General features: G+C 32.4%; 2 protein-coding genes across 14 annotated transcripts in view; one reads left to right on the forward strand and one right to left on the reverse strand.

Moving 5' to 3' along the window:
• LOC108108824 (protein pangolin, isoforms A/H/I/S) overlaps positions 1-21391 on the reverse strand; it is a 36440-nt gene extending 15049 nt beyond the window's left edge. Inside the window, exons 1-9 of one of the 13 annotated variants that reach the window (XM_041818617.1) lie at positions 20707-21386; positions 17747-17765; positions 17446-17666; positions 16454-16499; positions 14812-14909; positions 11474-11585; positions 7297-7384; positions 7162-7242; positions 6013-6162 (exon numbers count right to left, since the gene is read on the reverse strand). In XM_041818617.1, coding sequence (XP_041674551.1) covers positions 6013-6162; positions 7162-7242; positions 7297-7384; positions 11474-11585; positions 14812-14909; positions 16454-16499; positions 17446-17610 — 740 coding nt within the window. In that variant the 5' untranslated portion in view covers positions 17611-17666; positions 17747-17765; positions 20707-21386. Of the gene's footprint in view, positions 1-314; positions 4142-6012; positions 6163-7161; positions 7243-7296; positions 7385-11473; positions 11586-14811; positions 14910-16453; positions 16500-17445; positions 17766-20706 lie in introns of those variants that run through there. The other 12 variants (XM_041818616.1, XM_041818615.1, XM_041818614.1 and 9 more) reach the window with 12 other exon arrangements.
• Positions 21392-22307: 916 nt separating this feature from the next.
• LOC108108936 (40S ribosomal protein S3a) lies at positions 22308-23324 on the forward strand. Its single transcript, XM_017217193.2, has 2 exons — positions 22308-22690; positions 22782-23324. Exons 1-2 carry the CDS (start codon positions 22350-22352, stop codon positions 23245-23247), a joined length of 807 nt encoding a protein of 268 aa, XP_017072682.1. The 5' UTR covers positions 22308-22349; the 3' UTR covers positions 23248-23324.
• Positions 23325-24105: the final 781 nt, after the last annotated feature.

Genomic DNA, 24105 nt, shown 5'->3' on the forward strand with positions numbered 1-24105 from the left:
TAATTGAGATTTTGTAATTTTTATTTATTTATATTTTTTAATTTTCTTATGAAGTTCCACATTTTTATTTTAATTTATGGGATATCAGCTTTAATATTTTTAAACATATTTCTTCGAGCTTTGACAAAAGGAACATAAATGGTTTAAATTTATATCTATTCATGTTTGTCAATTCCTGTATGGAAGTTAAGATATATATAAGTGGTTCGATGTCAAATATTTTTTTTCTAGGAAATGAAAATTATAAATATATTGATAAAAGTTTCCATAAATTAAATACTTAACTTAATTAGAGAAAAGCTGTTTAAAATTACATGTGTTTTATTTTGGATCCAATACTTAAGTCGTATGGGACGTCTACCATTGGCATTACTTCAGCCTCGTTTAATCTATTATTAGCAGTCAACGCGTTGAAAATATTGGTTATGTGACGTTCCTTCGATTTCAATACAGAACATTTATTTGAAGTAATGATTTGAGAAATTGAAGTCGACGAATTTGCTGTTGTCGCAAGTAATGGCAATATTTTACTTTGGTAAGTCAAATCCTGATCACAGTTTAGTTTTTTTATATTCGATTTCGAAGATTCTGAAGTCAGAGTTTCGATTCGCCTTGCGAGTCTTGGTTTTCTTCGATTGTGACTCAATCCAAATATCCCTGAAGTTATTCCAGTCGAACAGCCACTATTACTACTTGTTGAAGGTGTAGATGGTGCAGTGGAAAACTCAGAGAAAAATGGAGGGTCAGTGTTGATTGACACAGCAGAAACTTCTCGGTTATTATTATTATTTAATATTATAGGGGTTGGTGTTGTAGCATTAAAATTTTCACAGGCATCAATAAAGTTTGAAGAAGATGCGAAAGTATCAGGCATGCGTAGGTTATTTGTATTAGATGATGAAGACAACGAAGCATATTCTAAAATTATCTCAGCTGCTGTGGTGCAATGTTCTACCTCCTCTTTACGACTAAAGCTTCGTTTGTTCGTGTGCCATATACAAGAGGGAGTTAAAATGGATTCTTCGCAATCGCTTTTCATTGTATCACTGTATGCATCAGGAGTGGAGCTAGCTACTCTCGACGAGGTGAGTTGTATTACATCCTCCTCTTCGTTTAGTGTTTTTGGGTTTGATAAAGTTGAAAAAAAATCTAGGTCGCGTTCAATATCCAGATGCTTGGAATTAAAAATGCTAGTTTTCTTAGTCAAAAGATCACTTCCATCGGATAATGCTATTGCAGCCAAAGCCATAATGGTATGCGTTGGCGTGGGAATAAATTCAGAGCCTTCTTCTGATGAAAGTCCTAATCGTTGTAAGCTCCGGAGGTAATAGAGTTCAGCACTGTTCCATTGATTATAAAGTCGTTTCACTTGTCCTAACACGCTTTTAATTGACTTGCAATTTCCATCTATTTGTCTTCCAACAGTCGCTTCAAGAGCTGAATCAATACCAATATTTACATCGATCTGAGATTGACGTAAACTCAGACTTTTTTTAAATTTTGCTGATAGTACAGAAAGTTTCTCGAGACCATTTTTTACGTCTATAAGAACTTTTTTATGCTCTCGGATAAATTCACAAGTATGTTGTAGGTTATACCCATCTGTGCATTGAGCTTCATTGTTTAACTTTAAGTCCAGTGCGGTATTTAAAATATGATTACAATTTTCCAAGTCTTGCATATTTTTTTGTAGAGTTCCTTGACATCGATGACCTTTAGAAAAATCAAAAAAAGATTTATCGCCGCATCTGAAGCAATTTTCGGTATCATTAATTAACTCAATATTGTTATTACTATCTTCCGACGATGAAGCAGTTGGAATTTCATCTTGGAATATCATGGGTTTTTTTAACCCTGAATAATGAACCATGTTAATAGCTTTTTTGATAGATTTCTCCCAACCGGAATCCTGTTCTGTTGATTGTGAATGAAAAAGCTGAGCATAAAAAAGTTGTGCAGCCAAAAGTTGTTGCTGCGAGCATTTCTGCTGACTTAGCAAATTATTAGTGTATATGCATGAAAATAGTTCACTTCGATTGCGAAAAAAATCTTCCTGACAGCTTTCCGCTTCTTGTTTTGTTTGACTATGCTGAGATATAGCTTTCGGATGGCGTAACAGCAGTTCGGAAACCAACGCTGCCATTCCGGCTGTGTTATTTGATGGAACAACAACGTTTTTTTCCAATGCATTGCATTTATTTAGGGTGATAATATTGTTAGGTAATATCTTATATTGATCATAAGTATTATCAACTGAGTGCTTATCTGTTTTTAAAACATTAGATGATTTTGAATTGTGTTTGTTTTGTAGTTCTTCCTCACATTTATCATTTGCGTTAATGATTAAGTCTTTTAAGTCCGACGCCCTTCCACTATCGGATGTTACACAGTTTTGCATTATAGGAATTTTATTATTCTGATATGTTAAGATCAGTTTTGTGTTGGCTAAAGATTAGCCTATTATCATAGTTATTAGGTCTGCAGTTATAGTTAATTATTATGAAAGGTAAATAAAGCTTGTAAAGCAAATTGGGTTTAAATTACATTTTCATTAAATTTCCTAAGTTCCTTAAATATGTTTTTTTCTCAAATAAAATTAATCGTTTAATTCAGAAGATTTATAAAACACATTAAATTACTAGCTCCTTATGAAAAATGTAAATGTAAAATTTGTATATTCTTAAGTGTTTACTTTTTATAAATTGAGTAATAATATATATAATAATATTGAATTAAAATCAATAAGTTTTTTGTTGTACGTTATAAAGTCCATTGTTTATTAGTATATATTAGTTATTAAAAATGTTTAAGATTATCATTAAAATTATATTCATTTAGTTTAGGTCCCATACATTAATTCGAAAGTCGAGTGTTGTACCAGTTATCCTGTTGCCCGCCTGTTGCTAAGCCAGACATTGACGTGTTTGGGTAGTTTATGTATTTAATATATTTATCCGAAATGATATTTGTCGTTACGTTAAAGCCCCCTCAATGCATACATATCGACCACCTTCTGGTATTTAAAACCCTTACGTATAAGGGACAAGGTAAGATAAATGTAAAACATTTATTAGTCATTCTTTAAACAATTTTTAATGTTTAATTTCTCATTTTAAAAATTTTAAACACTTAATTGCTATTGTTGTAAAGCACACATTGTGCTAGAACGTTTTAACATTTTTGTTATTTCAATAATATTAATAACTACACCCAGTTGCTTTTATCGTATTTTGTTTGTATAGTTTTCCAACGGGCAATACGGGTTTAAAATATTTTAAAAGAAATTTTTTATATTCATATTTTTTAGAATCGCTTTTTTAAATTATTGGCTTATAAAGATTTTCGCAAAATTGTATATTCTGCCACAACAGTATTCGAATTACTCTCTTTCGCCCATTAAAAATAAAACTTAACGATGTAGATGTCCGACATCTATCCGAGTGAGGTAGAGCGAAGATGAATTATAATGATTGCGCAAGAGCTATTGCGCACGCCCTCATTTTAAACAGAACCATTATATTATAGAGCCTCGTTTCAGACAAATTTTAACAATATTTTAAAAATTAAGACATTTTGTTCATTAACCGAAACAAAATGTTTAAACATTACATTAAGATTTTTATAAAAATATATATATACATACACATATCTAAAAATGTACGCATTGAAAGGTCTTTACATGTTTGTTTACATGGTTACTTACATGTATGAATATTTTACGTACAAATTACATTGAGAACCTGACCTGAAAATTCCTACGTTCTTTGTGAATGTAGTCACCTACTTACTTTCTTCGCCAGTTTAAATGGCATTAGACTTAATAAACAAATTAAAAAGGTACAAAATAGTATATTTTATGCCCGATTATCAGATACCCGTTTCCTATATGTATGTTTACCGCCAACCGCTAGATGGCGCTTTAAACCCCGATTACACTGCAAACAATAGGAATGTTAATGGCGCCATCTGCCATGCAACAGACATTTTACACAAAGCCATATATTTATATAATTTTTTAAATAACTAGTTGCCTTTTTTGGCTACAGAGTTACGGGTATCCGATATTTCTTAGATACATAAGGTGAAACAGAATATTGATGTAACGAAAATTTTGAGATGTTTCCGTTTTTGCTTGATTTGTTTTCAACTTAAAATAAAACTGAAATATATATAACTCTATGAATATGTAACTAAATAAGGTTTAATAAACCATTACTAAATTTGTTTTTAAAGTTTGTTTTAAATATTTTCTTGGTTTTAAAAAATAAAAAACCATTATATTGTGATCCACTCAACCTTATAGGCTCGTCTACCAACTACCTGTCACATACTCTATAAGTGTGCCGAGTATAATAATTGATATAAAAAAACTACACTCAATTTTTTTCAAATTAAATAATAAATATTAAGTCAGAACTTAAATATAGTTTAATAATGCCATCAAGCATTACTGTTTTAAATCCTTCCTTATCAAATAATATGATGACTAAAAAAGACATATCAAGCTTGATCCTAAATAGTGCACGTTGCCATTTATTCAAATTGTTTCTAGATGAAAGCCCCACTGTGTATTTTCTCCATTACATTTTTAGCATAAGCAAACACTGTACAAAAGATAATTAACATTATTTCACTTAGATTTAAAAAGCACAGATAGTGAAGATAGTGTAAAAAAGTCAAAAGAATAAGTAATACATACAACATGAGGGTACGCCTCAATAGCCATTACCATATACTCGTTGCTTTTTAACTGGCAGTACGTTACTAAAAATATTCCCGTTTTAAAAACTATTTGGATCATTATTAGGTGACGACTAAAAATTAGTATATAAGGTCAAACCAAAGCAATAGTACTTAAATTTATGGGCGCCTCATTTTTTTGCGGTTAGTGGATGTTAGAGTGGGGATAATGAATCCACAATGGGCTAGCTATTAGTTAATAGCTAAGTCAATTTTTTAGCTCTTTTAGTTTCGGAGATCCTTTGTATCAATAAACGTGTAAAGATGCTGAAAATAGAGATAAGCGGCTGTAGAACCTTAGTGCTTAATCCCCATTTTTTGTTCACTATAATTCCAAAAATTCCAGCATTATGTGTTTATACAGGAAGACATGTCTATTAACTTTATTTAATCGAAAACGCTTTCTTTTTTCTATTACAAATTTTTCAACGAAAACATACTTTTTTACTTTCGAGTAACCGGTATAATAATATTCGTAATCAAACTTAAAAATGTATAAAGGCTTGATTGACTCGACTAGCAATTCTGATCCTTCCTGTAACATAATCTTCATCAAGAACAATATCGCTTTTGAATCTAAATTTAACTTGGTTAATGGAAATGTAAAATGTTTTCCTAATAAGGAAATCTTTACATTTTTCGCACAATTCAAAATCATAATTGAAGTGACATTTGCAATAGTGTGGAACATAAGTGGAAGGGTTTTAGCAAACACGAATTTCTACTTTCCGCGTAATAACATAATTTTAACATATAAATTCTGGTAAAATAATTCATGGACAATTTTTAAACTGAATGAGTCAGAATTTCAAAGTTAGGGGTAATGAAATTCGAACGTGCTTTATTTTAGGGGATGGTGATATATGCGCAAGCGCTATATCAGTGAGAGGGGACCAATGAGAGTGTTTATATATAATCCGAATTCTGTCTATTTGTAACGTGTGCCTGTATATGTGAATATGTGCATTAAAGAAAGCCATTGGTAAATTAAAGATGGCGGATGTAAATTACCCACCCACTGAATTAGTATGTCAAAAGCATAGTAAATGAGAAATACAAATAAAGTTAAAAGATCGATAGAAAAATTACCACATTAATTAAAAGAAGGTATCATTCGCAAAAGTTTACTTGATATAGAGTTCAATACCAGAGTAATAATATGTCTAATACTTGCTTTAAAAGCAATAAAGCAGCGTAATACAGCAAAAAATATATTAATGGAGTATTAAAATGAAATAAAAATGTATAAAAATGCAATGTTGTTAATCATACCTTGGATATCTATTATTCGTTGTTGTGTCCTGAACGCCACAGTCTTGTTTGGAGTTTACTCCCACAATAGCAGAATGCGCATTTAAAACATGGTGCGATGGGGCGTGTACTGAAGGCAACAGGCTGGGTGAAAATCGAAAAGGAAAATCACTGCAAATAAAAATTAAGGATAAAAATTCAATGGAATGGTTGCATTAGCAATGGGACATTGTAGAAAAATATCAAATCATTCACCACAAACACTAATAAAAACAAGGAGGAACGCTTTAATTGAGTTCCGCAATTGTCGTATTTTATTTTCTATTATAATTGTGTTAAGATGATGTATAATTTTATTGGCTCCAGAGATTAGATAAAACAGTCAACTGTGGTATCGTCCCAGCCCTTGTAAAGACATATACTTCAATTTGTCTAACAAAAAAAATAAGAACCATTTTCATATCGAACATATCTAATCACATTGACCTAATAAATCCGGTATTCTCTGTCAGGAACCCTAGATAAGTCGATCTCGTGTCTATAACCACTGAGATCTCGAAAACAATAAGAGCTATGAATGTTATTGTATAGATCCCATAAATTGCAAAGGTTAACGCAAATTATTATTTATTTTTTAAATCCGAATAAAAATTACACGAACATAGGCTAAAAGAGCAGCGCTTTTCTCTTAACTCTAACGACCATAAGTTCCAATGGTTAATGCAAAATATTTTTTTTTTTAAGTCCGAATAAAAATTGCAGGAAGAGATTCTGAAGATGTCATCGCAGAGCAAATTTATTTCAGCCGGCAATGATCATTTTGTTAAAACCAATAAACCACCTTACTATTAAGTACATATATATTAACATATATCTTTCTAAATATCCCGAGGATGAGGTCGGTAAGGAAAGCAACCGAGAGCATATGCATACACATAAAAAATGAACATTCAATAGGTTCTTAAAAAAAAATTCATATAATCGGCATATAATACAAAAAAAACAAATCCGAAATTTGCAGATGTGGGGTATATCTATTAATCTATCTATACAGAGCACATGTAAAAAAAATAGTTGTAAATAAAATGTATATGCTAGGCCATATAAACACATAAAGTAAACACGTGGTTTGCTAAGTACACCTGAAATGTCACAAAAACGTATTAGTACCTTGAAAGTGTAGTGCTTATCGGTAACGAGGATGGATAAGGAGTTCTAAAACTAGTGGCAGAATAAACGGAAGGTGTGTGCCTAAAAAAATGTAATAATATTAGTTTAAATAGGGGTTCATTATAAGAAACATACCATGAAGCCACTTGAGACATGTCAGAACTCAGCATTGGGTAAGGGTATTGACCTCCTGCAAATGGGTATAATGCTGGGCGAGTTAAGCCTGAAAATACAAATTTTAAGTTAAAACAAGAAGAAAAAGAAGAAAAAGATATCTGTTACTGTTTTTGCACAATTTAAAAAATTAATTTTGCTAGTAGAAATTCACAAAGCGCCACCTTTAGTCAGAAAAAGCATGTTGAGTAGCTGATAGTGACGTCACTGCCCATGTACTGGCCATGTAAGAAATGTAGGTTTTCTTCATAAATAGCGAATCAATGTTCCGATATGAAAAATCATTAGTAAATCGATAGATATTGACATAAATGTGTTATACAAGGTCAAACGAAGGGATCCACTATAATATTGTGGACGCCATAGTTTTCCGCGGTTTGTGGACGTGGCCGGACGAAAACTCGTGTCGAGTTGATGTGGCATAACTAAAATACGTAGTCTTAGGCACAACTTTCTAGCTCTTATAGTTACCAAGATTTTTGCATTTTTGGTTTTCCGGGCACTGTGGGTGTGGCTAGATGGGAAAAACAATTCGCATTTGGAGTATCCAAAAAACCTACATGGTTAGTCGAAACTTTCTATCACTTATAAGCCCGTGTGCTGGCATCTCAAGATTATACACACTTTATACAGCGATTTTATTTTTTCGAGTTTTGTGGACGTTAGAGTGGGCGTGGCAAGATAAATAAACTTGCGTTGCGTAGGGAGCTCAAGAATCTTCATGATTAATCTCAACTTTGTTCCTGAGATCACAGCGTTCATACGGACAGACGGTCGGACAGAAGGACATGGTTCAATCGACTTCGCTATTGATCGTGATCAAGAATATATATACTTTATAGGGTCAGAAAAGCTTCCTTCTACCTGTTTCATACTTTTCAACGAATACAGTATACCCTTTTACTCTAAAAGTAACGGGTATAAAAAGAAGAAATTAAAGTAACATTTTATGAAAAACTTTACAAGCTGTAAATAATTTATAATTTTGTAATTGCAAGCATTTTATCGTGTCAATAGCTGCACAAATTCTGTTTTACTTTGTATTTTTTTTTTGTGATAAAGACTCTAAAATAATACTTCATAAAAACTTTTAAAATTTTAAAGTTTAATCAAAATTTATAAACGTTACTCGTAAAGTAAAATGGTATGGAAGGTTTTGCCAACCTTACAGTATGTACGAGGTGTGTTCAAAAAGTAAGGTGACTCTTCAAATTTCGCGAATTTCAAATTTTTCGATTATCGATTTTTTTGTTTTGTTATATTGGTACACTCTTCCCTAACATCTGTACCAAGTTTCAATGGAACATCCTCTTTTGTTTGGTTGTGAGAGGCGTAAAGTTACAAGTTATTTTGCGAGCTCGGCGATTTTTTGCTATCGAAAAATATGGATCAAAGGATTTGGATTTTTTGGCCAAAAACAACACCACAATAATGCCTCAGCCACCATATTCACCGGATTTGGCCCCATGTGACTTTTTCTTGTTCCCAAAACTGAAGATAATCGAAAAATTTGAAAAATTTGAAATTTGAAAAGTCACCTTACTTTTTGAACACAACTCGTATAACTTCTAAAAGGTTTCGATAATCGAAAAATTTGAAATTCGCGAAATTTGAAGAGTCACCTTACTTTTTGAACACACCTCGTATATTCCTGATCAGCACTAGTAGCTGAGTCTTTTGATTAGTGGTCCCTCCTTATGGACGCTGAGATCTCAGGAACTAAAAAGTTAGAAAGGAAATAAGTAAGTAAGTAAGAGATGCAGGTCCAACTCAAAAATTGTTCAACAGACTACAGCGTACCTTATTGTTTACTTTACAACGACAACGACATTTTTTATTTCTATTTACATTTTTATTTTAGTTTACCGTCAATAGATCAGTCATGGAAGGTTTCTCTATTTATAATCAAAAAAATCAAAAGTACAAAAGGCAGGAACGAATTTCTTTCTTTCTTTTTCAACAGCAAAGTATATGTATATATAGGATTATTAAGCAATTTGAGATTTATTCCCAAGCCGTTTTTCTTTTAATTGAAAATTTGTTGTCCTTTCTATTTCATGCTTCACTGTTGACTCTCTTGTTCTTCCCCTTAAAATTTGCTCTATTGTTGTCGTTTTCAAGTTCAATTGTTATACGCTGCGGCAAAAATCCCAACTTAAAAGGGTGATGGTTACTACAATCACCCGGGGGCAGTACCATGTCCTATAGAAAACGATGGCATCCATGAATTAATCTAGCGACAGAAAGATGTCATTATTATGTGGTTGTGCAACATGTTTTTAAGCATTATGTTTTTTCCCTTACTAGATCCCATTGAACGGGTCATGCCCTATTAGCAATGCACCCCCCTGATATTTTTTCTCATCTGTCGCGCAACCCCTAAAACTGATATTCTGAACTACTATCAATTTCAAAAGGGGAAGAATTTTTTGTACATTTAAGTGCCCATATTTTCGTACTGCTTTGTATACTTTTATGGAATAAGCAAATCTTACACTATACGACACTAATCCGTACATAATCTTTATTTAAGATCCAATAGTGTTACGGTCAGACGATCAGATGATTAAAAAACCAGAAGAAACGCTACAGTCGGGTGCCGCGACTATAAGATACCTGTAACTGTTTTATATGATTTTAAAGCATTCATTTTGAGAAATCTTTGGTACATTAATAGATATTAACAAAAGTATGTACAAGGTTAAACGAAGACATACACTATAATATTATGGACGCAAAAGTTTTCCTCGGTTTGTGGGCCTTAGAGTGGGCGTGGCCGGATGAGCTGCTGTGGCATATGCTGCTGTCTTTATATTTCCGCATTTTTAGTTTTTTTTGTGATTTATGGGCGTTAGAGCGGGCGTGGGGACCTCAAGAATCTACCTGCCAGGTCTCAACTATTTTTCTCTTATAGTTCCTGAGATCTTAATCGACTTCGCTATTGATACTGATCAAGAATATACATACGTCATAGGGTCGGAAACGCTTCCTTCTATCTGTTACATACTTTTCAACGAATATAATATACCCTTTTAATCTACGAGTAACGTATAATTGCTAAAAAGTTAAAACTCCTGAAAAATGGTTAGTTGTTAAAGACCTTCCTATTAAAGATTATGGGGGTAGGTTTTGATCGTTTTCGAAGTACTGTTAACGACTTCGCACAGAGGGCGGTATTTCTATATACCCTTCAAAGCAAAAAACGCCTCCATTTTTGTTTTACTAATAGTACAGCAATTAAGCGTTTATTAATGTGTCGTTGTATTCCAGTATTTTAAGATTTAAAGAAGAGGATCCATTTTTTACTGCACCGTCTATACTTAATGTAAGAAGCCCTCCAAGGTCTTATATGCTTAAATACATTTTTCTAATTTTCGAATCGTTGCCGAATTTTCTTTATTAATAATAGCCATACGTATAAGAGAAATAAAACATTTGGAGTTCGCTCATTAATTTTTATACATGTTGATATTTGCATCAATTCACTGCAATACTTATATAGAACTGCGAATTAATAAGTAAACAATACTTATTCACTTATACTTATTATTTTAACCGCAACAAAACCCGATTCCCGTCTGCTCAATCATCTACCTGGTTGAAATTTTATTGTATTATTCATTTATGACTACTTGATAATTGTAAGGATCCATTAAGCCGTATAATCCAGTATACGTCTAATATGCACGCCTTTTATTTTCGCCGTTAGTTCCCATTTTGGGTTCTGTAACTGGGGTTCGGTTTCAACCCACCACGAAATATATTCTCAGCGAACAATCAAAGAGGGAAATACGGTAGAATCAATTCTATAGAATGTGTGATGTGTACAAATCGCATCATACGCAATTATTACTTCATAATTTGTATGAATTTTGTCAATTAGGGTGAGAAAGTCAATAACTCGAGGTTGAGTGTAGCATCAAATAAGCACTGCTAAACCGCAAATGTAATGCAACTATACCGTATGCAAGTATTCTGTATTGCGGTTGAATAACTTTCCTGGCCCTTATAAAATGGAATAACTTAATTAACAATTTCAGGTTTTGCTATTATTATACCTCGTTTTTTCAACTCCTTTTTTTTAGTATTCCGCTACACTTTTAAACCAATAAACAGTAATTAACAAATGTTATCTTACCCATAGTCTTAGGATCAAGCTGATACGGTGGAATTCCGCAATGCGCTGGAGGTGGTGTCGCTAATGGGTCTGCATTATGACAAAAATACGGAGGCAGTCCAATTTTGTTAGCCTAATAAAGAAAAAATGTATTATCATTTGTATTCCCTACATAAAAAAATAATGGGAGAGATTTATACACAACAAAATTAATTAATAATAAAAAATAATTTAATAATCTTATTTTTATTTAATTAATCAAATTTAATTATTTATAAATATATATATTTTTTTAATATTTACATTTTAGACAAAGATAATAAATTGAATTTATTAAGTTTTTACATTGTACATTGATTGTACATTATTTTTATTATACAAAGTCTTTTTTAAATATTAATTTGGAACTTTACATAATAAGTACAAAGTATGTTAAAGTAGAGCCTACTTTGTTAATTTTAAATTATATGTGTTAGCAGCAGAAATTGTCATCTTTTGTCGAACCTGGAACTAAGGCATACATACATATACAGAAGGTGGCGTACCTGTCCATAATAACATTAATTTAACAATGAATTGTCAATCAATAAAATAATAAAAAATAATCGATATGTATTGTAAACTAAACTTGTAAAATAAACATTAAGGAAGTTTGAGGATGTTAGAGTGGTGGCTTCGCAGAATTTGCGTCTTTTATTTCATTTCACACATTCTATATAGAGCTATACTCCCAACATTTTACACTTTATTAGTTTTTATTTCTATTATTTAAATTTCTAAAGCGACAACGAATTTTATCAGAATAATAATCTCTTGTACAAATAACGGTTAAAATTGTGTAACACGAAAATAGTTTACCGCAAATTATTTTTGTTTTATGAGTGATCAATTTATCAATGCTAGTCATGCTTATTACGGCTTGAAGGATAAAGTATAAACAAATAAGGAGTACACAAACAAAAAACAAGCAGCGTTAGGTACAGCGGCAAACGTTTCATTAGAACTGAAAAAATGCTTTGATGTCGCCGCTGCCTAACGAATATGAAACGTGCCGCCCGCCGCTACATGCGTTTCAACCCCCTTCTTTCCGACAGATGTGGAAAGTGTTTTTTCTTTTTTTCTTCTCATATCGGCTATCATCTACCATGTTCTTGCTGTAGACACCTACTAATACCTATTATTATATAGTTTCTTTGGTACTAATGTTAAATCCAGTTGAATTGGTGTGAATTTAACATATAACGAAAATGTGCCTAAAATTTTAATTTCTTTTTTTAATTATACCCAGTCAAAAGAAAGTGGTTTTAACGCAGTTTAAAAAACTGTGTAGATGTAAGACATCTCCTCTAAAATATAATATTTGTTTACTATTCAAACGGAATTTGCCTGTTTGCAATAATAATACAGTACTGTAGAAGACAAATATACGTTTTTTTTCCATAAGCTATAACTTCTAAAGATTATTATAAAATAGTGGCCACAAAATTTAATAGAATAAACAAAATATGATTAAAACAACCACCGAAACTAAGTACCGGCGGTACTAAGGAGCCACCCAAAAATTTCTTTCCATTTTATTTAGGTTGACAGACCATAAAAATGGAGTAGTCTTTCGAAACTCAAGAAGAACCGCGATAGTTGAGTGCCATAACTATCAGGTATCCGTTACTGTGTTTTATGTATACCAGTTACTAATTGCAAATTAATTCTGCTAGAATAAATTGACTGGCGGTGACGGTAAGACTGCCCTTCTGAGGCCTAATGACAAAATAAATAAAAAATAACAAATTATACAATCATTTTTCGATTCGAAAAATTTTTTGGATGTCCGTTAGGTATTGATAAAAATATTGAAATTGGACGTAGCCCATTGATGAAATAACCTTGAGTCACGAAGGCATCTCTAGAATCTGTATGATTATTCCCAAGATCTAGTTCTTAAAGATTTTGAGATTTTTAATTTTTCGCGGATTGTGGGAGCTAGAGTAGGCGTAGTCGGCTGCTGAATCATTAGCGCTCGCATATTTAGAATATATGTAGATGCTTAATTTCAACGTTCATACGGACTGCCGAACAAATCGACTCTTCTTTTTACCTTATTAAGAATGTTTAATCTTTATAGGGTCGGTTTCATCTACCTGTTACATACATTTCAACGAATACGTCATAGCTTTTACACTAATTTTTAACTTTTTTGGTTTCTTCTGAAACCATTTTTATAACCGTTACTCGTAGAGTAAAAGGGTATACTAGATTCATTAAAAAGTATGTAACAGGCAGAAGAGAGCGTTTCTGACCCTATAAAGTATATATATTCTTGATCAGTATCAATAGCGAAGTCGATTAAGCCATGTCCGTCAGTCCGTCCGTCCGTATGAACGCTGAGATCTCAGGAACTATAAGAGATACAAAGTTCAAATTAAGCATGAAGATTCTTGAGGTCCATACGCAGCGCAAGTTTATTTAGCATCCTGCCCCACTCTAACGCTAATCACGAAAAACTAAAATCGCTATAATCTCACGAACTATTAAAGCTAGAAAAGTGAGATTCAATATGTATAATCTTGAGGTGCCAGCGCATCCTATGGTGGTACCATTATCCGCCCACCAAGCTCGAAGGACGGGTTTCGCATTTTGTATAAAAGCTGATCTCTCGATAAATTTAAGTGATTGAAAGTTCGGATTAAGCATGTAGGTTTTTATGATGCCCCAAATGCGAATTGTTTTTTCCCATCTAGTTACACCTACCCTAACGCCCACAAAATCCGGACAACCAAAAATGCGAAAATCTCACGACCTATAAGAGCTAGAAAGTTGAGAGATGCCACTGCAACTCGACACGGGATTTCATCTGCCCACGCCCACTCTAACGCCCAAAAACCGCGAAAAGCTGTGGCGTATATAATATCATACTGTATGCCCTCGTTTGACCTATGTATAATATATTTTTATCAATATCTATCGATTTATCAAAGATTTTTAAAATCGGTACACTATTTCGCTATTTATGAAAAAATTTAGGTAATAAGGCCTCACATGGATTGTGACGTCACTATCAGTTACTCAACATGCTTTCTCTGACAATAGCTTTGTAAATTTCTCCTAGAAAAATTAATATTTTAAAATTGAGTTAAACAGTAAAGGGTATCTTATAGTCGCGACTTTACCGATTGTTCTTGTTTTAATTTATTTCTCTTTAATTCCTTTTCTTCTATCTGTTACATACATTTCAAAGAATACGTCATAGCTTTTACACTAATTAATAACTTTTTGATTTCTTCTCTTCCATTTTTTAAATTTATTTCTCTTTAATTTTCTTTAGATATTTATAGTATTATAGGTATAATATAAGATCTTACCATTGTTACTTGTAGGCCACTTGGAGTACCATTTGCATAAGAATAGGGGGAAACCAAATATCCCATGTTGAAGCTAGGACTATGGGTATCAAGTTTATCTGAAATACACAAAAAATAGCTAAAAATATTAATTTTGCTAGCAGAAATAAAACAGTATTGTTTGGGACGTTAGTGTGGGTGTGTGCGGATGATAAAATCATATAGACTCAGCTATTTAGCTTGATCAAGAATATACTTGTTACATATTTTTCATCGAGTTACTCTACCGATTATAAGCGATTTTAGCGACAAACTTCCCAGTTTAAATAGTTTTCATATTACTGCCACGCCCACTAGAACGCCCACAATCCACGAAGAATTGTGACATCTGCCTTTGGGTTCTTAAAACTTTTAACAAATTATTATCATTAATTTCCCTTCAACATTAATGCAACTTTATTTTGAAATTACTTCACAAAGAAACCAGACCGACAGTTAGTGGAACTATAGGGTTATTTTATATACAAATCAACTCATTGTGCATCTATGATTAAATTATTTCAGTCGATATAAATTTCGTTGACCTACTATATACATATATTTGTATATTTTAAACCAATTTGCCTACATCAGTCAAACATTGCTTCCTTTCTAATTCTCTGCATTGCGGCGGTTCTACCGCTTAAACATTAGACTAAAAATTACACTAAAAACTGCATAGTCTAAAGGATATACAGAAATAGATACATTTTTTCTTTAGAAGTTATATTTATTAATATGATTGGGGCGATTTTATAAAAAAAATTAAAATATAAAATTATTAAATATATGAGTGTAACATATATATATATGTACATATATTTATACTATACTATTCGTTAAAAAGTACGTAACAGATAGAAGGAAGCGTTTTGAACCTATAAAGTATATATATTCTTGATAAGGATCAATAGCGAAGTCGATTGAGCCATTTCCGTCTGTCCGTCCGTCCGTCCGTCCGTCCGTATGAACGCTAGATCTCAGGAACTACAAGAGATACAAAGTTGAGATTAAGCAAGAAAATTCTGAGGTCCCTACGCAGCGCAAGTTTATTTCAGCATCCTGTCACGCTTACTCTAATCACAAAAAACTAAAATAGTTGAAATCTCCGGAAATATTAGAGTTAGAAAGTTGATTCATTCAGTATGTATAACCTTGGGATGCCAGCGCAATATCATTATATACACCCACTTTTGCGCCCACGAAGCTCAAAAGACGGTTTTCGCATTTTCTAAAAAAACTGATATTTCGGTAACTATAAGTGCTTGAAAATTCGGAGTAAACATGAAGGCTTTTATGATGCCCCTTATTCCGTTCAAGCCACTTCCCCTCTAACGCCCACAAAACCCAATAAACCAAAAATGCGAAAATCTCGGGAACTATAAGAGCTAGAAAGTTGTGCGTATTTAAAAGATGCCACTGCAACTTGCCACGTTTTCATCCGGCCACGCCCACTCTAACGCCCAGAAGCCGCGGAAAACTGTGGCGTCCATAATATTATATGGTATGTTTTTGTTCGATATTGTATAACATATTTTAGTCAATATCTATCGATATACAAAAGATCATAAATATGGTTGTGTAAAATTATAACCATATAAATATTATATAAAGATATACTTACTATAAACGGGGCTGTGGTCCGGCCTAATAATCTTATGACCTTTTTCCTATTTAGAAAAAAATATAACAAATATTAACCATAAATAGATAGGAAAATATCGAATAAATACGTTAAAATGTGTGCTCATTTTTCATGCTAAAAGAACTAAGCAAAACGACTACCTATTATTTTCACTTCTAATAGGACTGATTGTACTCAAACTCATTTATAGTCATACGGAGTCTTTACTTTATAAAAACAAATTAAGTTGTCACTTCTTATTTAACTACTACTGAAAACGTATGATACTAATTTTAATGCATATTTCTAAACATTTTTGTAAAGCCACTTTTGAATTCATAAGCCGATGCCTTTATGACAGCTGTAATATGCTTTTATAGTTATTTTTTTTATGAATTCAAAACAAAAAAATTTTTTTTATATTCTTATTAAGAATGTATTGTAATGTATTTAAAAAACAACGGTTACTATACAACATAAATACACACATAGTACATTTAAATATCCAGTTGTAATATTTTTTTCTATTATAATTTTATTGACTGATCGTGCACTACATGCACTACTACTATTCCCTCTCTAAGGGAAAATATGAGGTTGATAAAATAAATCAATAAATTAATGTTTAAAAAATTTCAATTAAAAAAAATTGAGAAAAAGAAAGTTTGTACGCCCTCAACGGGTTGACAAAATCAAATTTTAAATGCGAATTTACGAAAGCTGAATTTTTAAAATGAACACTATAATATAATAATAGTATAATTTAAAAAAATGCAATAAAACTATTATTGCTTGCAATAATTATTTATCATATGGAAATGTATGCTAAATGCAGAGCGGTAAGTTAATTTGATTTTTATAATTTTGTAAATAATTTACTATGATCCTTTGATGAAAATGAGTATAACTAAAATAGTATACCAACATATTTATACCAAATACATTTAAGGAATAATTTTGGGTTTTAATTATTTCTTAATCATTTTAATTACCTCACTTTCAGTTAAATCAATTAAGCTCGACTTTTCTTCAACTAATAAGTTCTCAGATGATATTTTTTCATCCTCGCGGTCACCTTCGTCTTTAAATATTTTTACTTCATCAGTACTGCATAAATCATCTCCAGATGATCCATGCCTGCCGTGTGTATGAGGCATGTTTTATTCTTTTCCGATTTTTGGCGTTTGGGTTGATTTGGTCTAAATTGTGTCAACTGAAAAAATGGCGTAGATTCGAATAACTTTCCTCACTGTAGAGCACTTCATTTTAGTGTAGCTTATTTTCAAAACATACATATTTTGTATGAGCGTATCTGAAACAAAATCAAAGAGGATTCCAAGAAATCAATAAATACGTAATGTTAATAAAATCGCTTTAAGACATATTTATACGGGTTACTCGTAGAGTAAAAAGATATATTGTATTCGTTAAAAAGTATGTAACAGGTAGAAGGAAGCGTTTCCGACCCTATAAATGATATACATTATTGATCAGGATCAATCGATGAAGCCATGTCTGTTTGTCCGTATGATGGTATCTCAGGAACTATAATAGACATACAGTTGAGATTAAGCATGCAGATTCTTGAGGTGCTTATGCAGCAAGTTTATTTCAGCATCCTGCTACACCCACTCTAACGCCACAAATCAAGAAAAATTAAAATTCGCTGAGATTTTTGGGAACTATAATAGCTAGAAAGTATGCATAATCTTAAAATGGCAGCGCATCTTAAGGTAGTTCCGTCAACGCCCGTCAAAACGGTTTGCGTTTCTTGTAGGTATGCTGAGATCTCGGTAACTATAAGTGATAAAAAGTTGGGGCTAAGTGTGTATTTTTAAATAATGCTACCAAAGTGTATTATTTTTTCAATATCTGGCTACGCCCACTCTGACTCTTTGTAACCAAGAAAGCATAGAAAGTTGCGATTAAGCATATATATTATAGAGATATTACCGCAGCTCAAGGTTAAACCCTGTATAACATATTTTTTTAGTACAGAACATTGTTACGTAATTTATTATTTTTATGATAAGATCTATGACAAACTATGTAAGTTGCCATCAGTTATTAATGTCGCTGCAGTTATTATGTGTCGTTGCGTCAATTTCTGGTAACTAAGTGATGCAGTCAAAATTATATAAAACCGTTACGGGTATCTCATAGTCGCGGCACTCGATTATATCGTTTCTTCTTGTTTTTATCTAACAAAGGCTATGTGGCTTTTTATCATTCTTACTCGGATGTAAATGAATTACCATTGCTCCATTTTTCCTTGGTGTCTAATAAGCCAGGGTTCAGTCCATTTTCTGTTCTTGTTAAATAATTTGTATTGTCTAAACTTTAAATATTTAATCGATTTAAAAAATTAATTCGAGTGCCGCGACCTTTTGTCAAAAAAAAAATATGTTTACTAACTGATGGTGACGTCACTATCCATGTGAGGCCTTTTAACCTACATTTCTTTATAAATACCAATTTAATTTAAAATTAAAATTTTAAAATTTTAAAAATCTATGGTAAATTGATAGATATTGACAAAAAAATGTTATGTGAGGTCAAAAGAAAATTCTCATTATAATATTACGCACGACAGTTTTTTGTGGGCGTGGCCGGATGGCATTGTTAAGCCTAATTTTCTAGCTTTTATATTTACCGAGGTATCATCTTTTCTACAAAAAGGGGAAACCAGCTTTCGAGATTGGTTGGCGCAATGCGATGGCATCTCAAAATTATACCTACTCAATCTCAACTTTCTAGCTGTAATAGTTTCTGAGATTTCAGCGGTTTTAGTTCTTCGTGATATGTTGACGTTAGAGTGGGCATGGCAGGATGGTGAAATAAACTTGCGCTGCGTTAGGACCTTAACCTTTTTTTATCTTTAAATTAAAATCTCGATTATCTTTTTCTTTTACTATAAAAATCAACAAATCACTATTATACATTTTCAATCAGTTGTTTAAGAAGTTTTTAAATAAAATGTTTTATTCGTAAGAGATTTGTAAGTCTGGGAAAAAAAAAGAAACTTGGACCAATACTAGAATTATAATTCGACCAACTTTTTGACCGTTTTAGAGAAAACAAAGCTAATAAAGAGAAACACTGTATTACACTGTTGTTCAATTTTTTAAAGAATAATTTTCCAAGCAGGAATAGAAGCAGTGAACCATTTTAAAAGGACAGAAAAATCAGACAGAATTGCTAGAAAATCTCTTTTTATAACTGACGGTGACAATACAACACAATGCAATTTTAAAATATGATCCGATTTACATTCTTCCCGAGATCTTAGCGTGTTTTCCATGTTAGAGTTCGATGCTACGATGGCATCATGGAATGTGTCTGTTTAATGCCGTCTCTCGTATAGTTCCCGGGATTTCAGGGCACTGCTTTTCGCGGTGGGCGTAAGCGCTAGGATTTTGCATTATGCATGCTTAATCTCAACTGTCTCTCTTACAGTTCCTGAGATCCCAGCATTCATACGTACAGAGGTCGAAAATGGCGTAATTTTCTCGGCTATGGATACTAATTATGTATATTATTATACAAAATAGACAGGTAGAAGGAATACCAGTTCCATACTTTTTAACGAATATAAATAGATATTTGACAAATTTTGGCATAAGCTATTTAACTACATATATACCTATCTGCTACGTGACAGATCTTAGATCCCAATCTGATATCTATAACTAAGATTTTTAAAAAGATTGGTAGTAACTGAAGACGGAAATAGTTTATTAATGTACATACTAGTTACAGGTAACCTTACCAACGATGCCAGCATCAGATACAAAAACAAAAACATAATACGCATGGCTTCAAGACTAATGACACAACGAGTTTCTATTTAGAGACAAGATTGTGGCATATCAACAGGTAGAGACGAAAACGACGGACTAAACAAAAAATATATGCGGACAAGAGAATACAGAAAAGTGTATTTTCAGCAAATAAATAAACAAACATCAATGTGTGTGCGTGGTATTATTGTGTGAGTAGTGTCGGCTCTCTAGATACGAAACAGAGGATCGCATCTCACTCTTACACATACGTATAGAATTTTACGTATGTATATATCTACATATGTACATATGCACGTTTATCCGATTATACATATCTATTTCAACCCATCCATAGGATGTAAACTGATTTTTATTGCATTTAAAATATAAACTTCAAGAACGAATTAAGTTAACAAGTGCGACATATGACATTTAATAAAAATTATTAATAATAATAATCTAGATACTTACTATGATATATTTTTTTTAATCCGATAGGTTTGAACAGTTAAATTACACTTTTTATTTTAAATAAAATAAGACTTTGTATTTTTTATTTTACTAGACAATAATTAACAAGCCGTCGGCATCTGTAAATAGCAAGGAATTTTCCGAAACTGTTGTATTTATTTTCAACGCACTGTTAAGTGAGAGGGAAATATCCATTGAGCGCGGTTTCACATTTAAAGGCATGCACACTTTAATGAATTAAACTTATTATTTTCGGTATGTACATGAACATATGTACATACATATATTTTTATGAAGATCTGCACGAATTTTCATTCTTTGGACTACCAAACCAACGAGTAACGAACGCAGCTTTGATCACACTTACGTCTGCTAGGATACGAATACCAATAAACATGAATACATTTCTTTGTCATTTTCATACATACACTTATACAAACGGAGCAAGTTTATACGTAAAAATATTTATTAATCAAAGCACGAATTGTCGTAACCACAACGGGCGATATGATTTAATTGCACCTTTTGTACTTGGAAACAGGCTCGTAACAATTTTTTTCCAAACAGACACGTTACCACTTAAATAATATACAATTTAAACGCTTAAAGAACCGTAAACCCGTCCGCGTTGATCAAATTTTTTCAAAGAGCATTTAGAGCTGAAACAACGACGATTACACGGATGATTTTTAGTACTCGTTTAGTATTATTATAGTCAGATAGGTACAAGTTGAATATCTTAAAACGTCGATAGTTATATCGAATCATCGATTAATTTTGGTATTTTATTTTAGCAATAGAGGTTTGCGCTATAGCTTTGTTTTTTTTTTTACATTGGATTGAGTCAAGGATTTGCGTGGAAATCATTGTTACTACATTTGGAGCTAACCTCTAATCAAAATTTCACTAAGTGCAAAGCTGCTGCTGCTATACACAGATGTGTATAGTTGCTGTTTGTAGATAAATGTCAAAATTGTATACACATGTGTGCAGTGTAATTAAAATGTACTTCAAACTGGAGTATATGACATATCTAAGTTAGCATATCGCTTATTCCGATAAAAAACCTCGTGACAGACAGAGAAAGGTTACATTTAAACATATATTAACCAACAAAAATTTATTTATTACCTGCGTAGTAGTTACAACACATATTATGTATAATTCCTTGGTCAGCGGGTAAATGTCGCAGTTTTGCCACGGTTTTAAGAACTTAACCTTCAGGAAATGTAATTACCTCACCTTAGCTCGGTCGATAAAAAGAATATGTTTTAACATTAAGAACGTGGTATAAAATACTTATGTTCTCACTGTCGGCAATCCTTTATTCTTTAGATATAAATAAAAAATGTACATTACTTTTATTTGAGTTTGTTAAATAGAAATTAAGCAGAAGTGTTTTTTTGATTTATTTACTCAAAGCAGTACTGGATGGCATGTGCTTAAATATGAAAAATATTCCAAACTGTTTTGTTGGTTAGCTTACATAAGGTGTGGAGATGTGGTATAATATAAATAGCTTATCAAAGTGCATAAGGGTCTTAAGCAATCGAATGGTACTTTTGGAGTTACCCAACACTAATTTCCTTCTCTTGACATCTACAGTCAACGTGACTCGACCTTTTCCGGTTTATTCTTTCAACATGGCAGTCGGCAAAAATAAAGGTCTTTCCAAAGGTGGCAAGAAGGGCGGTAAAAAGAAGGTGGTGGACCCATTTTCTCGAAAAGACTGGTACGATGTGAAAGCCCCAAATATGTTCCAAACTCGTCAGATCGGTAAAACGCTTGTCAACCGCACCCAGGGCCAAAGAATAGCTTCGGACTATTTGAAGGGTCGCGTTTTTGAAGTTTCTCTGGCAGATTTGCAAAAGGATATTGATCCAGAGCGTTCTTTCCGTAAGTTCCGTCTTATTGCGGAAGATGTTCAAGACCGAAATGTTCTCTGTAACTTCCACGGTATGGATCTAACCACGGACAAGTACAGGTTAGTAGAAGGTGCAAACCATGGCAAAATATTTTTTTATATATATGTAGGTTAACATTTTATGTTATTTAAATATTAATATATTTTATAGGTCAATGGTTAAAAAGTGGCAAACACTTATTGAAGCTATTGTGGAAGCTAAAACTGTAGACGGATATCTTTTGCGAGTGTTTTGCATCGGATTTACTGCCAAGGATCAGCAGTCCCAACGAAAAACATGCTATGCTCAACAGTCGCAAGTCCGTAAGATTCGCGCTCGCATGACCGACATTATTACTAACGAAGTCAGTGGCGCCGACCTGAAGCAACTTGTTAACAAACTGGCATTGGATTCAATCGCCAAAGATATTGAAAAAAGTTGTCAGCGTATATACCCGCTGCATGATGTTTACATTCGTAAAGTCAAAGTTTTGAAAAAGCCACGTTTCGATGTCTCAAAGCTATTGGAGTTGCACGGTGACGGTGGCGGTAAATCGACCGATGCCGTTGTTTCTACCGAGGGAGCCGTTATAGACCGACCCGAGGGTTATGAGCCCCCAGTGCAGGAAGCCGTCTAATGTGAATATTAAATTCATACATTACGATGTATTGCATTTGAAAATGAAATACATTACACTTCAAATTGCATAACCTATTTTAATATTACCTATAATATATTTTATTTATTTTTGTGTTAAACTGTGGGCCTGGGGAAAAATTTTAAAATTTTAGGTATCTTGAGTGCATCAACAGCATCTGAATAGTATGTATATAACAATTTATCGGTTAAATCGTCAACTCATTTTTCTTTATTATGAACAGAACGTGCCGGATATGGAACCGATTTACAAAATCCTGGAACAAAATGTAAGTTAAAAAATATGTATCCCTGTATTATTAAAAACAAATAGAAGCATATATATAAATGTTTGTTAGCTCGCCATTTTCAATCAACTTTTTTTTATTATATACATGTATGTATGTATGTTATTTGATCAATATCTTACTGATTTTACACCAGAAGTAAAGTCGCATAATCTGCTGCTGCGACTAAGAAATACCTATTCTCTGTTAACAACATAAAAAATGTGATAGCTTTCTCTGTTAAATAATAAAAATATAAAGGTTTCTTAGTTTGTTATTTGTTTCATTACTAAATTTATCTATATATTTTTATTGTAAATTATTTTCCCCAAATATGATGATGTTATTTTTCGTCTCTGTCAATGAATGATGAAAAAATAAGTGCTGAAAAAATTATTATCAACTGGAGATATTTTGAATATTGTGTACCTAATAATTTTTTTTTTTTTGCAGACTGGTTGACTGGTTAAGAGGTAGAAACAGTGGTATGCTCCGATTAAGTAAGCAAAAAATGAAAAACTGTGTTTTTGCCTTTTACATATCACCACTTCACTCCACTAGACAGTGAGTCG

The sequence above is a fragment of the Drosophila eugracilis genome, unplaced genomic scaffold, assembly GCF_018153835.1.
Source record: "Drosophila eugracilis isolate 14026-0451.02 unplaced genomic scaffold, ASM1815383v1 contig_341, whole genome shotgun sequence".
Classification (NCBI taxonomy): domain Eukaryota; kingdom Metazoa; phylum Arthropoda; class Insecta; order Diptera; family Drosophilidae; genus Drosophila; species Drosophila eugracilis.